General features: G+C 33.6%; 1 protein-coding gene across 2 annotated transcripts in view; it reads right to left on the bottom strand.

Moving 5' to 3' along the window:
- Nucleotides 1-4920: 4920 nt before the first annotated feature.
- Nucleotides 4921-16473, bottom strand: part of LOC110451004 (uncharacterized protein C01G6.5-like) — a 29223-nt gene continuing 17670 nt past the window's right edge. Inside the window, exons 6-9 of one of the 2 annotated variants that reach the window (XM_021498828.1) lie at nucleotides 14846-14914; nucleotides 9783-9881; nucleotides 8278-8495; nucleotides 4921-7740 (exon numbers count right to left, since the gene is read on the bottom strand). In XM_021498828.1, coding sequence (XP_021354503.1) covers nucleotides 7636-7740; nucleotides 8278-8495; nucleotides 9783-9881; nucleotides 14846-14914 — 491 coding nt within the window. In that variant the 3' untranslated portion in view covers nucleotides 4921-7635. The remainder of the gene's footprint in view (nucleotides 7741-8277; nucleotides 8496-9782; nucleotides 9882-14845; nucleotides 14915-16473) is intronic. The other variant, XM_021498829.1, reaches the window with a different exon arrangement.

Raw genomic sequence — 16473 nt, 5'->3', positions numbered from 1 at the left:
AGCATCCTAAACGTGGTTACAAACACAGTTACTACACACACCAGGAAATCATGTATACTACAGAAAAAAACTCCAGAAAATTCAGGTGATTTCCTTTCAAAAGAATGAAATTTATCGCCAACTGTATAAACGTGTTTTTAGAAAATCCAGACAAAATGCATTGATTTTTGAACAGATCATTAATTGTGAATTAATTTATCAAAAACACATGCATAAAACATAATTTTAGCTCCGTTATATATATAACATATAATGATTTACTAGACTACACAATTTTCACACAAAATATAAAATCTGATTTACACCAAAAAGTAAACAGTAAACATAACAGAAACATAAATTTATATCAAATTTAATAACAATACGTTATGATAAACACTTTCTGTCTAATAACACCGTTTTCATTAAAATGTTGGTGCGAGTTCTCTACGAGGTTATGGAAGATAATATTTACAAACTTCGGTGAATACCTTATTGAAAAAAATACATGGATTAAACGTGTTTAAAAACTGTTGAGAAAAATAAAATTGCTTTCCTAATACAGGGGAAACACAATATGCAACTTCCTATCTCATAATTTCTACATTTCAACATTTCATGTTTGCACTTGACTTTGATTTTTTGTGTTTTTTTTGTTAAAATCCCCATTTCATGAAAATTTTAACCAATTTCTAACATGGATATAATTTTCTTTTAAATAACATAAAATACACACTATTCTTATGCATAACATTGCCATTCTTCTCACATATAAGATGACATTATCCAAATGACTACATATCGGGTAGAAAAGTTATACTCACGAGATCATTACATTCAATTTTATGGATGAAAATAAACATTGTTCAAGGTACAACGATGAGTAACAATTAAATCTAAGCCGTCAATGAAAAGTCGACCATGAATAATTAGAAATAATGTTACAATCCGGTGAAACATTAGTTATCTATTCACTGGAGGTTTTGCCAGGTAAACATCACATTTCAAACATTAGGTCAGTATAGTTGCTGCATTGGTTTTATGAATACGGGACAACTATCCGTCCTTATGTCTATGCCATGCTTTACTATTACCATTTATGGTAAATTAAACATGTAGCCATTATTGTTTTTGACACATTTGTATTGTTAATGTCCCTTCACCTTACAACTTTGTTACTTTGTACGATAGAACTAATAGTTCCTAACAGGATACTTCACTTTCTCAAATTGAATTTACTTTGCTGTAAGTTTAAAATGAAATGTAGTAATGCATATTTTATAATATAAACACGTTTATAATATTCACATTAATATATAAATGTTAATGTCTACTGACCATCATTAAAAATAATCAGATACTGTTATTACAGAATATTACACAGTTCCGACTATTTTCTGTGTAGTGGAGATAATTATTACAAGCCGACATGATGCTGAATGCTATTATTCTAGTGGACTTTAGTGATTCTGCCTAAGGATATAACTGTCCACGCACAAATAAGCCAGCGCGGATCCTACTGTATCAGGGTTGTCCTTCTACTCAATAAAACGTTTTCCATAATTATGCTTTTTATGATAAATAGTATATTAATTTTGCAATCATACCAAATGTCTTTGTTTAATATTTACTTAAATAAAACATACTGAGGAAATGTGAATTAACTTTAACAACTGATACAAGGGTTTAATATCGGCAAGAAGAACAAGAAACAATCCAATGGTCAGTGAGTCATATCATATCCGAATTCAAAACAGTCCCCTGTCTAGACAAAATAGAAGAAAAGAGCAGCATCTTGTCCAGTATACCAGACTTCCCTTGCAAAACAAATGTTAATCACTTCACAGTTTTAACCTAAAGTTGTAAGGAAAATGAAATCAACTGCATATTGATTAAGAATTTATTGCGATATTCTACATATAGGTACATATTTTATCTGCAGAATATTGGAGTACATTTTGGATAAATACTCGTTTATCGGTAGAAACACCAGAATTAAATTTTAATCACATTGCAGGCAATACTATTTTACATGTTTATGTTAAAACATTCTGGAGCGAAAACCTGTAGGATATTTTTGCTTAGGTAGTGAAGTATACTGCAAAATATATAACAATCTCTTTCATTATTGTTTAGTTTAGATTAACAGCATTGTCCAGTATGTTGCTGGGAATTGGTTTGTGCTGTGTGGTATACGCGAACAAAGTATTTTGTGAATAATCGGTTGTGATCGGCAATAAAATAATGAAAATAATTTAGCATGTATAAAAAGACCTTTCAAGAAGTTATATCTTTGATGAAATAAAAATAATAAACATAAAATACTCATATTTAAAATCAAACATTATTAATACTGCTCTGGTGTTCGCAAAATGACGTCAATTACATATGGAAGCGGTTATTACTTGATACTATGCATGATACAGGTTATTTATCTGGCTTTTTATGTAAAACTGTATATATATGTGCAGGAAGATGTTCAGCACTGAAAGAATTATCTAAATACATCTTAGTGTGAAAATAGAAAAAGATAGTTTTTGCCATTTGATATGGAATTGAAATCAAATTTACCGTGTTTTTATGCTCTTTTCCCTCGAACAACTACGTCAAAATGTAACGCAGGCCATGACAAAGGATAATGCTACCCCAATAAGATGTTTAGTGTTTCAAGTGAATGTAACTCTAGACTTGATGACATGTTTCTGCGCTTTCGTAACTTTCGAGTATTTCTAAATTGTCAAATTTAACCATGCTTTACTTACCGCTGTCCACTTCTCTTACAGTTTACTATACAGTTGGTGAATTAAAACTTAACGCTGTCCACTTCTCTTACAGTTTACTATACAGTTGGTGAATAAAAACTTACCGCTGTCCACTTCCCTTACAGTTTACTATACAGTTGGTGAATAAAAACTCATAAGAAATGACCCATTAGATGCATAATAGCAAAAATAGTATCAGCAAAAGAAAACGATTTATAATAAAAAAAAAGCTGCAGTTCGATTGTTGAAAAAGGAATGAAGTAACCGAATGTACTGTACATTAAATACTCGAATATGTAAAATCAAATACTTTTCAGTTTAAAAAAAATCATCTGTTCTTTTTATCTTATTAAAGGATTATTCAGCTAATAATACTTTTTTATCAGTAAATAAAAACTAAAAATAAAACATGATTCTAAGAACAACTATTAAAATTTCATAACACATACATTTCTAGCAATTAAGAACTCTAAAATCATTTGATTAGTGGATACTGCCAAAATATTTGCTGTCATAATGGAACTTATATCTTTCTGTAAGCATGCTTACTTCAGAGCACTCAAATTTTAGCAAGATGTCAAATTTTAACAGATTGGCTCACTGAAAAATATTCAAACACAGAAACTTTACACAGCAGCATTGGGAACAACTCCCTAATGTCTTTCACAACACTATTATATGATAATACTTGGCAGCTTGACTCCAAATTCCCCCAAAAAATCTTCAGTGCTTTACTTAGCATTCATAATTAAATATGCATTCTTCATGAGCGGATCTACGTATTTGTCAGCATACTGTGGCATAAAAGTGTTTGTTTTTTCAAGTTTCTCAATTCCTTTTTATGGAATTTTCCTGTACGCCCATCATTACAGGTTATTTAGGCAGAAGGAAAGCATAAAAAACAATCAGGTCTGGTTACTGAAAGCATTCATGCAATGCACTACAGTTTTTTTTAACAAATTACTACTAGACTGTGAAGTTAAGAAAAAAAAGTTATAACACATTGTCATAAACTTTGTGACACACTTACAGAAGCATTGTGACACGCTAAAGTATGACAACACAACAAGTATTACACGCAAAACATTACCTAACATTATAGTGTAATAAATCAAATGGTGTCACAGCACTACACTATGTCATAGCACTACTCTATGTCACAGCACTACACTATGTCACAGCACTACACTAAGTCATAGCACTACACTATGTCACAGCACTACACTATGTCACAGCACTACACTTTGTCACAATGTCTGTTTGAAACTGATACTGAATAAGTCCATAGTTTACAGAAGTCATCAAGGACAGAGAAACATAGGAAATAATTTTATTTTGGCATATTTTCTTCCATCCCCATGACATATATACCATGGGCTTGTTACATGACAATGTAAGATTGAGGTTCTGCAGTATTTTCTTAAAAAAACAACTAACATATTTCCTTAACAAAAGAATTCTAAAAGACCACTGAATTAAAAAAGCAAGTAAGATATAATTTTCAAATCGTTACTCAGATAAAAATAATAATAATGTATTGATAACAACTCCAATTATTCGGAATTAAAAGACAACCATGTCGATTAACTTCTTCTGAAAGATTTATTAGAATCTATCGCAGACAAAGGATTTTCAACTGAGGGTAAGATTTTCACAGTTTAGCATCAGGTATTGATTGCCAAGTGCTGAACTTCGAAAATCTTACCTGAGGAATTGAGATTTCCCTGTTTGTATGACACAGGTATGATTATCTTACTTTCCTACCATGGAGTAATAATAAACCCAGTATAGTATTATCAAGGGCACAGGAATGCAACACATTTGATGATGTAAGCCCGGATATCCTACATAAGTGATTATGCAATCGTGCCGTTTTTAGAATAAATGCACATGCGAGATGTCTCTCCCTAGGCTGGTAAAGACAATAGAATCTTCCCTTACCTTGAGGGTGTGATCGAGAAATCTCCAACTTGAGGGGTGATGTTTTTTGGTTGTCTAACCAGAGAAAATCACCCCAAGGGTTGGAGATTTCTCTGTTACACCCTTATGGTGTAGGGGATGATTGTTTTTCTTCCATCCTATTATTTCAGTCAAAATCCATCGAAAGTAGTGTAAACAAAAACACATGTGGGGTATGAATATCGTCATTCACTTTTGATGACGTCACAATTACCGGCGACGCATTTTAATGACGTCGCAATTGAACACGTGCTTATCGGCACGAGACTATCTCCCCCTAGGGGGTGACAACCTGATCTTTCCCGCCTAAAATGGGAGACACACTTGTGAAGGGTGGGAAAAAAGTGTATCTTTTCCCTAGCAAAATGAGACTTTGGGCACCTGTTAAGAGTGTGAGAAAGCTTAACACAAATCACATGTACAATATGTAACACAGTACACCACTGTAAATACATCAAATCACTATATAAGCTTTACTAAGTATATATGCAGTAGTTGTAAGGGACATTTCTTTGTGACATATTCTACAATATAAAGACAATGTTATCTGCTTAGGAAGATCTAAAATGTATGTAACATATTCATAAAATTTGGTTTATAGACAAATTTAAAATTCAATATGTGTAACACTGTAATGTCATTACACAATATAATGAATGGCAAACACACACATATATAGAATTAATTATATATAAATATGATATAGAAATCTGTTTGTGACATATTACAATACAAATGACTATACACTGTAAAAAAAACATGGTGACAATATCCGATATTATACTTGGTATTCTACCAGGAAAGATGAAACGATTCGGGATCATTACAACATTTAAATGAGACAATAGAATTATTTTACTTAGGTACACATAGCCTCCGATCTACTGTAACTCCACTATTTTTCGAAATAGCTTAAGTTACGGACAAAAGTTTATTTGCATAAAATGTTATACATGCTACTGAATCCATTTCAATTTGGAAAAAAATAATGAGTCAATCCTTTCATCGTTATATAGTCTTAAAATTTCTCAACACCTTACCATATCAAAATTTCATTCTGAAATACCACCCAGGTTACTGGTTTTTTTTTGTTTTTTTTATTTACCGAGAGAAAAGTCACATCAATAATTTCGCTGTTTTCTTCATCAATTTGAATAGAGGGATATAATAACATAATGAAAATAATTCTAGTTACATGAAGACATACTTCTGACCTTAATTTTTATTGCCAGAGATCAGGGCCAGGTATGTTGTGAATATTGTAATTATGTATTAGGCTACCAGTTCATACCCATGCTGCCCATTTCTTTGTTTTGTCTATATGGCACATGTGAGCCACATCATATCTGCTGTGTATGTGTAACTCTTCTCAGTAAATGGATCTTTGATGTGTCAGTTTAACAATGACACACCATAATATTGATAGTTTTCATAGTTATTTAGGATTTTATTATTAAGTACATCGTTGGAGATCTAGATATGCCATTGTAGACATTCCACCCAATGCTGGGTCTATACAACTAAATCAAACTTATTTGATTGAATGGCTTTTTCATACATGAATATTGGTGTAGGGGGATGGGCCAGAAACTCAATCCCCCCTTGACATTTTTTTCTGGAACATTCTGAACTAAATCGATGTGTTTTTGTAAATTAATTCATGGAGAAAAATAGTAAACTTCACAAAGAACACTTCAATTTTCTATCAGAACTGAGTGTCTGAACTCTGTTTATAAACATGCACTTCGTATTCCTCATGTCAGTAAAATAATTAGCCAGCCTGCGGCTAAATTTGTTCACCTTTAATTGTTCTGAGAAAATTTTATGTCAGGAGAATTCTCTTCTTATTTATGGGCAGGTGATGATATATCCACATTTTCGTTTATGTGGATTTCAGAAGTTTGTGGATTGTAATATGTTTACCTTCCCTTTTCTAACCTCTCCACAATAAGACTGTACTCCAGCACTGATTAAAACGTCTTTCCTTTCACAGATAGTAGTATAAACTACATACATTATTAAGTTGTACAACTTGTGTTTAACTCATTCACCCTTTTTAAAACTTGACTTGCCCAGTCTTTAATTTGGTAAGGTTCCAATGTTACTTTAGGGGTGAATGGGTAAACAAACCAATGCTATATCCCAAACTGAACAATCTTCTCATTTTAACATTAAATGTTAAATACTATTCACTCCATTTTCATCGTAGCTGTTTAATCAATGTACTATTCTGCAATCTTATTTCTCTTAAATTGATCACTTATCTATTTTTTCTTCTAACTGTAGGTTCATGAAAGTGAAATGGAAACAGGCTGACACATCTTAAAACACCTCAATACTGATAGAAGAAAGTGTTTTTAACATTTTGATCAAAATTGGAAGCTTCTTCATATATTTTACCAAACCCAAATGTGTATCAACCTACCACACAGTGCACTGAGAGTGGGAAAAATATATTTGCCATTAAGTGCTATTTTCTCTTTTGGTGGATAAAGGCAATCATGGTCATGTACATGCTTTCTTTGTAATGGATAATATTTAAATTATCAGAAATATTTCTAGATTTCTTTCTTTTTAAATCCAAACAATTCAGCCATTTTTAAACAACATTCTGCTGACTAGGTCTACTTAGCCGACTTAATAAAACTACAACCCATCAACTTCCTTCGACAACCATTAACTAACATTACTTAAGTGTTTTTTTTGCAATTTGAAATCTTAATAGCAATTTGCATATATACCCTCTAAATTCGCTGAAGCGGCAAGCTGTTACATCAATGATCTTTATGCAGGTGGTATATAATTAATCAATTAATGCTGAAATACAGGTACTCGCCACTTTGTCAGAAAATTTTCAGTCTCTAACACTGAGTCTCAATACAATCTGATTTCTTTGACCTTAGTTTTCCCGATATTTTGCTCCTCCGTTGTGGTTTTACGAGCATCCACAGTTGAATTTGATGTCCGGATCATTAACGTGCTCGTATTTACAATTAACACACTGTGTGTGGAACCACTTATCACAATAGTCACATTGCACCTGGAAACAAAAACAACATAAAAATAAAGCAAACTGCAGAAAAACGGGTAACTCATTAATGTAACATTAAATATTTATTTATACAATATTCAATTTTTTTAATTTTTAAATATCATTTAATGCCTGTTTTGAATAACAAAATTTCATCAAAGTTTCTAGAGGCTAAAACATTGAAGTTGCCAAAGTTGATTAGCAAAAAAGGACTTAATATACAGATTGACATTCAGTCCTTATTACAGTATAACTGAGAAGAGGCAAGGATCAAGGATGAAGCCCACAAAACATGCCCACAATCCTTGTAATCTTTCATTAATGCAATTTCAAAAATAAGACGTGTTTTTTGGATGGCTTTATAATTTTTTATAGATTTTAAACTGAAATATGAAGATTAATACAAAAGTTTTGCTTCTTGTTCTTTAAAAGGTGAATATGATCAGCAATGAATCCAAGGGTAAATTATAGGGGAGGTAACTCTAGCATGAAAAATAATGTATAATGGGAAGATTGATTTGTTCTATCAAATCTACATATACTTACCCAGGCCACTGTTTTATCGCTGGGTCTCTTACAGCCATCTGCATCACATGTCTCGACTTCGTACCACTCAACACCCTCCTCCAAATTTTCCTCCAGCTCCTCCTCTGAGTCACTACTGTCACTACTGTGACCCTGCCGTCTACGGCCACGCACAGGTGTTGTCGGCTGGGCCTTCTTACCTCGGCCCCGTCCAGATGTTGCCACTGGTGCAGGAGGCGCTAAAGATCATTAAAATAAAGCATTATGTATCAATTATATAAGACAGTTGATCATTGGATATTTACCTCAACTGCAGTTATACTTATCTCCCCTTTTTTTCATTTCAGTAAATTTTATTGAAAAATCCAAAGGATTGGACAACAGGCTATGCCTATATAAGTCCTCTCCTAGCCAGAATGACAAACAAATAAAAACTATATATAGAAAGAAATAGAAAGAAATGGTACATGAAATAGTTACAGAAATAGTGATGCAAGGGGAGTAACTCCCATAGAAGTTTTAGTTAAATAAATATATATATGCCTCATTTCTCCCCTTTGACAAGGTTTGCTACAAGCTAAGGTTATACATCACCCTATAACAAAGTTTGTGAATCTGTAAAATCAGCGCATTTTTAACATCATTAATTTGGCATGTTCTAAGTTTGCTCAACCAGAAGAAAGGAGATTAATATTGCTTTAGATTCAATGTTGCACCACCATGTTTGATATTTCTGCTTGAAAACGTTTTAGAGATCAACGGATGTACTGAAGCAAAAGATAATAGATCATAGTGTTATAAAAGGCTAAAATTCCACTCCAGAAAAGCACCTATATTAAAGTACAGTGTTTGCAAGGTGACGGAAGCCAGCAATCAGGACGTTCAGTTAACGTCCTGAATGCCGGCTCCCGTCACCTTGCGAACGAGTGTGCTTCATGTATAGAATCAACTATGCGTTAGCTCCATTACAGTGATTTGTTTTAGACTTGCACACTTACATTTCTGCATTGTATAGTACGAGGACGAAGACAGCAGGATAGTTAGATTTTTAAATGTAACACTTCAGAAGTAAAACTTGACGGACTTGCAATACAAATGCAGACCTGGAAAGACTTTGCCAAGATCTAGACTAGCAAAAAACAACATTTAATCACTAGGCCCGTCCATATTTAATAACGAATTCACAATATAGTCTAACTGTTTTGATCGCGTTAAATGAAAGTACGTTTTTCGGAAATAACTTACTCTACAGTTTATTTTTTAAGCTTGTTTTTGTAAAATTACATACATGTATTTGTAAAGTTGATTATGTCTATCATTCATCGATTGATTATAAGCATCGGTCATTAATAAAATCAACAACTGTTAGTGCTATGTCCAACAGTATTTCATACCAAATTTATGAACCCGCATAACTCGAATACTCAGATAACTCGAAGTTTCCCCACGACCCCGTCGACTTCGAGATAACGAGGTTCGACTGTCATGGTACCAATAAACTTGATACCTCATTCCTTAATGTTTACCTTTCCTTTTCCTGGCTACAGCTTTAGGAGGCGGGGGTGGAGGAATAGACTTTCTTTGTTGGCTTTTCTTTTTCACCATTTTCTTTTGTTTTCTTTTCCCTGACAAAACAATATGACGAAGACATCAGCAAATTCAGTTTGAAAACAAGCATGTACAGTATTAAAAATTAAAACAAGAAATAAGTCGTGGAGGTAGCAGCATACCGTTTTGCTCAGTACTTGAAGCAACAGAACTATGGCTAAAACACATAAATTGCACAACCATGCAGGGATACTTGCTTTCTAAGTATGTATGTTTCTATATAATGAGCTGGGTTCATGCAGCTGATTTAACAGTCTTTCCACCATGCCATAAATCATCTAGTAAAATATTCATGTTCTAAAACACCTTTGTTCTACTGCCGCTCTGAAACAATTGATTAATCAGAATTGTTTACAGCATTATGGAAACTAGATATGCATAATAGTGTGAAACTCGTTTGAAAAAAAAATAAAAAAAAACATTGTCTGTCTGTAGCAGTGAACAAGGAGGTAACTCCCTCCTTTTTAAAATCTGATAATTGAGCTTAAAATTTTTCCCTGCTAAAAAAAGAACTCTTTCCCCGCTCTATAATTTCAATGATCCCAAATTTTGCAAAAACTAAATGTCTGTTAAGGTCACTTACTGGGTATAAATGACAACACTAGGACCTAGCATGAAGATTAGATATTTTTAAGTAAAGTACAAATTTCACATGTTATTTTTAACCCATCAAATTTATATTTTCTTTTCAATTTTGTCTATGATTTTTTCAATTCACCCACGATCCATACATCTCAAAATACCCTCAATCTGGTCAAACTAAACCAAAACTGACAAACAATTTCTTAAAGTCAACTTATAAGTCATGTTTATTTGAAATTAAATGGACCACTTAGCAATAACTTCATATTACAATTAATACAGATGTATAAAGTTTCTCCATGATCTACAAAGATGGAGAATCAGATAATTTGTTGTTACTAAAAGTAGTGCTTAATCAGAAATGTGATGAAAATTGTTCAGAATGAAAACCAATGACAAAAAAATATTTTTTTGTTATCAAAATTTATAACAACATTGTAAATGTAAGTAAAATACTACAAGTCCCTGTAAATAAGTTTGAACAAAGTACATTGCTGTATGTGGGTTTTGCTATACAACACAAGCACTGTGGTAATATAAACATCAATATGGTAAATCAAAACGGTGGCTGACTAAAAACTTGGATTACACAACAGACAACGTGTACATTATAACCTAATTTATCTGTAAAATATTATTCCAAGTAGACATTTTATTGAAAGTTATGCCAAAATACATAGAAATCAAGTTAACCATTTATTTTTTATTACATTTATATTTATTTTTTTATTTTAATGAATTATACTGAAAATGGACATCAGCTTAAGGTGTAAAACTTAAAACTATTATCTACTGAAAGATAACACTGTTTTATGGTTCAACAATTCACAGATTTAAAATAATTACAACAAAAATCATAAGTTAATTATCAATACTAAAATAACAACAAGAGGCCCAAGGGCCTTAGCGGTCACCTGAGTTATATCATAGATACTGGTAGCTTTATTTTATTGTTTAGATGTGATGTGGAAATCAGCATGTAAACTAAGTGAAATACAATACTTGTCATGTCATCAATGGATAAGAATTTGAAAATATTGGTAAATGTTCCCTTTGGGGCCCCGCCCTAGCCCCTGGGGATGGGGCAGGAATCCTAATTTTACAAAGTAAAACTCTCATTTACCCAAGATGATTCTGACTAAGTTTGAGCAATTTTCTGCTGAAAATGGATAAAATATATACCGAAAAGTGTTATTTCCCTATATAAACTATATTAAACGTTAACCCCTCCCCAAGGGAGAACGGATAGCTCGGGGTCCTGATATTTTCAATTTAAATAAAGCCCCTGATGATCTTTCTTTCCACGTAAAGAAAATCACTGTAGTACCTCTGAGTCTGGAGAAGAAGATTTTTGAAATATTGATTAATTTTCCCTTTGGGGCCCCGCCCTGGCCCCAGGGGTCGGGGTAGGAATCTCAATTTTACAATTTGAAACCATCTACCTCCAAGGATAATTCTCACCAAGTAAAAATAATTTCCTACAGAAAGTTGTCAAAATATACCCAAAAGTGTTATTTCCCTATATAAACTATAGTAAACTTTACCCCCTCCCCAAGGGAGAACGGATAGCTCGGGGGTCCTGAAATTTACAATTTAAGTAAAGCCCCTGATGATCTTTCTTTCCACGTAGAGAAAATCACTGTAGTACCTCTGAGTCTGGAGAAGAAGATTTTTGAAATATTGATTAATTTTCCCTTTGGGGCCCCGCCCTGGCCCCAGGGGTCGGGGTAGGAATCTCAATTTTACAATTTGAAACCATCTACCTCCAAGGATAATTCTCACCAAGTAAAAATAATTTCCTACAGAAAGTTGTCAAAATATACCCAAAAGTGTTATTTCCCTATATAAACTATAGTAAACTTTACCCCCTCCCCAAGGGAGAACGGATAGCTCGGGGGTCCTGAAATTTACAATTTAAGTAAAGCCCCTGATGATCTTTCTTTCCACGTAGAGAAAATCACTGTAGTACCTCTGAGTCTGGAGAAGAAGATTTTTGAAATATTGGATAATTTTCCCTTTGGGGCCCCGCCCTGGCCCCAGGGGTTGGGGTAGGAATCCCAATTTTACAATTTTGAAGCCTCATCTACCAAGGATGATTCTGACCAAGTTTGAAAAAAATCCATTCGCTGGTTCTTGAGAAGAAGTTGAAAATGTAAAAGTTTACGCACGACGCACGACGCACGACGCACGACGGACGACGGACGACGGACGACGACGGACGAAAAGCGATTGGAATAGGTCACTTGAGCAAAGCTCAGGTGACCTAAAAATGTACACCTTCTTATAACTACCGGTAGGTGTATATCTACACATAAATCTTATAGAAATATTACTATCGCTCGATATATTTACTCGGAGAGGCCGTATATCTTCTTAAAAATTCACACAGTAGATTTTTTTTCCTTATTGATTAAGAATTTAGAAAAGTCATATAAAGTCATCAAGCAAGATAACTCTAGATTTACAAACTGATCAAGCCACGATTCCACTGAGAGCAGATATGCCTGGATAGACATCTTGGCAGTAAGATAAAAGGGGTGGATATATAAGAATGAAGAATCAGCCGTTATATTGTAAGTAACTAGTTCTCACTGAAAAATAGGAGTTACTTATATGGATAGCGCGAAGACACAACACAGAAATTAGACACAGAAAGAAAGACACAACATGAGAAAGAAATGAAAAATTTCATAATTCGGAATGGCAACATGCGTGTTGAAATGTTTCCAAAGAAAAAGTACAGTGGGTTAAACTGCAAAAGCGCACAATGGTTAAATCACAGACAAATGTTATGATAGAAATGAAATGAAATGAAATGAGATGACATGAGATGAAAATGTTTTCCTCCAATTATATATTCAATTATATTTTTACTGTGTAGAAATGAAAGTAAGCATTATACTGGTGACCTGCATCCTGAGAACAAAACAAAATTTTGTTATAATTTGAACCAGATCTGATGCAGGCAGACACAATTGTTAATAGCTACAAGTACATTTCATAAAACTAGTAGCTCAATTTCAATCCATTGACACAGAATATATTTTTGTTATAAAGTGATAACACAAACAGTTAGAGGACACCGTCTATATATAGGGGAGGTAATTATTTGCTCAGTCTTTTTCTGATGCTACCGGGTAATACAAAATCTTTCTTTAAAAATATATTCCTATAAGTCTACTTTTATTTCCTATAACTCTGCTTCTATTTCCACCTATCATTTATTCATAAATTTCCATTGCATCAGAAAATAAATGTACATACTTTTGAGGTACCGGGTAAATACACAGTTTCAAGCAAAACATTTTTTGGCTCTAATTAAAGTTGTTCTTTTAAAACTTTAAACTTTGAATATCATGTCTACAACAACATAACATCATCTTCCTAGCTACAGGCTATTTACTAATTATAGTATTCTAAACATTCTTTAGACCCTGGAACTGACCTTTCAGACATGTTTCGTGTAGAACATATACATTGTACATGCATGTTACACTTGTAAGAGTAACCATAATGATTTTATCAAAGGCTGTTCTGAGATTAAGACAATATCTACACAATTATTTTACACTTTGTTTAAAGGGCCAACCCATGTTACCCTAATGGCAGAAGTGGAGTGCCATTAGCATGCTGGTGTTGGAACACTGGTAAGCACCTACATGAAGGTCTCTGTACCTCTTTAGTCAACCACGAACTAGGCCTAATCAATAATGGAGTTCTTAATAGTTTTACTTATTTCTGTTTTTTAACAATTTATGGCAAGTCCACAGTGTCAGCTCTGATTATTTTTATAGATTTCCATATACCAGGTAACAGCCAGTGAGTTGCCCTCGACCATGCCTTGGACGTCCTCAGCCCAATTGACTGAACGTCAACTGAATACTGTTATAAACATTTGAGCGTTTTTGTTTTGTTTATTCTTTACTTACATTCCTAAATTGTAAATGTGGAATATCTTGATAGGGCTCTAATGAGCACTTTATGGAATATGACTTAGCTGCTGCTGAGTTTGTTTAAAATTTGTATTAATAGTAAGCTCTGTCTGAGCTCCAACTAAATCCTGACTGAGGTATTATATCCACACTGCTGTTCTAGATATGTTATGTTTTGGGTTTAAACTTTATAACTACTGACTAAGTTATAAACAAGATTTCCTTCAAGTATTAACTGTGATCATTTTGTTCTTAATGAGCCCTGACATAGCTTAAATGAGCTTGTCTATCACCGCTACATATATCTGGGTTCTTTAGGCTTGAAACTTTTTTTTTCTAAATTTAAACACAGATTCTTATGCACTGACTGAGCCCTGACTAAGCCCTGACTAAGCCCTAACTGAGCCCCCACTGAACCCTGACTGAGCCCCCACTGAGCTTAACCTTCACTGTTAGCCTGGACATACCTGTGGCTGGCCTCGTGGCTATCTTGCCTATCTTGTGGATGATGGCTTTAAGGCGAGTATTGGTTTCATCTGAGCAGAGGCAAAACAGAGATACAGTGTCTAACACAGAGACAGATGACATTTCATAAATCTCTAAACAATGAAATAGGTAAGCATTTCAGTGTTTCTGACAGTAACTTAAAATTAAAACAGGTATACAATGCCCTAACATCAAAAATTTAAATTTAAAAAAAATATGGATGAAAATAAAAGATCAGTCGGGGCAATTGGTGGTGATATGACTCATGAAATGCTATCAGGGTTCCCACACGTAAGGGGTTTTAAATCACTGAGTGATAAGAGAGGGGGCTGTTACCAAAGTGTTGTTACAGAAACAAGGAACTGGCATCATAACACATGGTAATGTAATGGCGTGGTGGTATAGGGATGAAGAGTTTATCAGTTTTCACATGTTAGTCTGGTCATACATAGACAAACCTGAAACCTGTGTATCTATAAACAACTTTGAAAAATCAGATGGGGAGTGAATTTACCAATAATCTCTTTACATTGAATTGATTATGAGGCCAAATAAAAAATAAAAATCTTGTGTTTCCGCTAACCTTACCTACCCTAGATTTTCGACCTATCCTCAATTTTTATTGTAATTTAGTGATCTGCACAGTCAAAGTTAGAACTGCTGCTGTATATCATATGGGTAAAATGTTTTCCAAAAAAAGAAAGAAAAGAAAATGCCTACCTACCTACCCTATTTTTTCTCAGGATGATAGCGGAAACACAAGTAATTTATTTTTGGCCTAATGAGCATTTTCCTCATCTTAATAGTGCTTGCAAAGCTGTTTAAAATTGGCATAAAAATGTGTAGCGTAAATAACAAGAGGCCCAGTTGGCCTGTATTGCTCACCTGAATATTAAAGCAGTCATAGCAAAATATTCTCATCAAATATTATCCTGTACTACAAATATTTCTCTCGCAAACTCTGTCACCTCCATCTGTTGAAACTACTAGCCAAATATTATTGTATGATTCTATGCTTTTTGGTTCTTCTTCAGAAGTTGTTTGAAGTGTTTGACCCTGTGACCTTGTAAGTAGGTCAAGGTCATTTTCATTCTCAAACTTTGTCAGGCTCCTACCAACGAAGCTTTCAGCCAAATATCATGACTCTAGGCCTGTCCGTTCTTCAGAAGAAATTGTTTAAAGGAAAAGTTGATGGACGACGGACGCCGCACCATGACATCAAAAGGCAAGTGAGCTAAAATCTAATATATATATAGTTCTATTTACCATAAAAACAGATATTCATTCAGGCCTTATACAGCTCCTACACCACTTTTGTAAGGTACCAGATACCATTTGTTTTATCTTATAGACCTCTTTTTTTCGGTGATACACTATTTTAGAAAGTTCTTCATGGCCAGGAAATCAACAATAAAAAGAAAGTGATAAGGAACATTTTAAGCATTCCCAAAGATCTGGGAGAGATATTTGGTCTGTAATTATAATCACAAGCCACTGAATTAGGTGAGTGATAGTAAAAAATGTAAATGAAATTGTGAAAAGAAAGATGAAACTTTTATACGTAAATATTTGTATAGAAGACAGGAAAAGTCAGAAATAAGAAACATGA

This window comes from Mizuhopecten yessoensis, unplaced genomic scaffold, assembly GCF_002113885.1.
Source record: "Mizuhopecten yessoensis strain PY_sf001 unplaced genomic scaffold, ASM211388v2 scaffold5677, whole genome shotgun sequence".
Classification (NCBI taxonomy): domain Eukaryota; kingdom Metazoa; phylum Mollusca; class Bivalvia; order Pectinida; family Pectinidae; genus Mizuhopecten; species Mizuhopecten yessoensis.
This window is presented reverse-complemented; position numbering and strand designations above follow the sequence as displayed.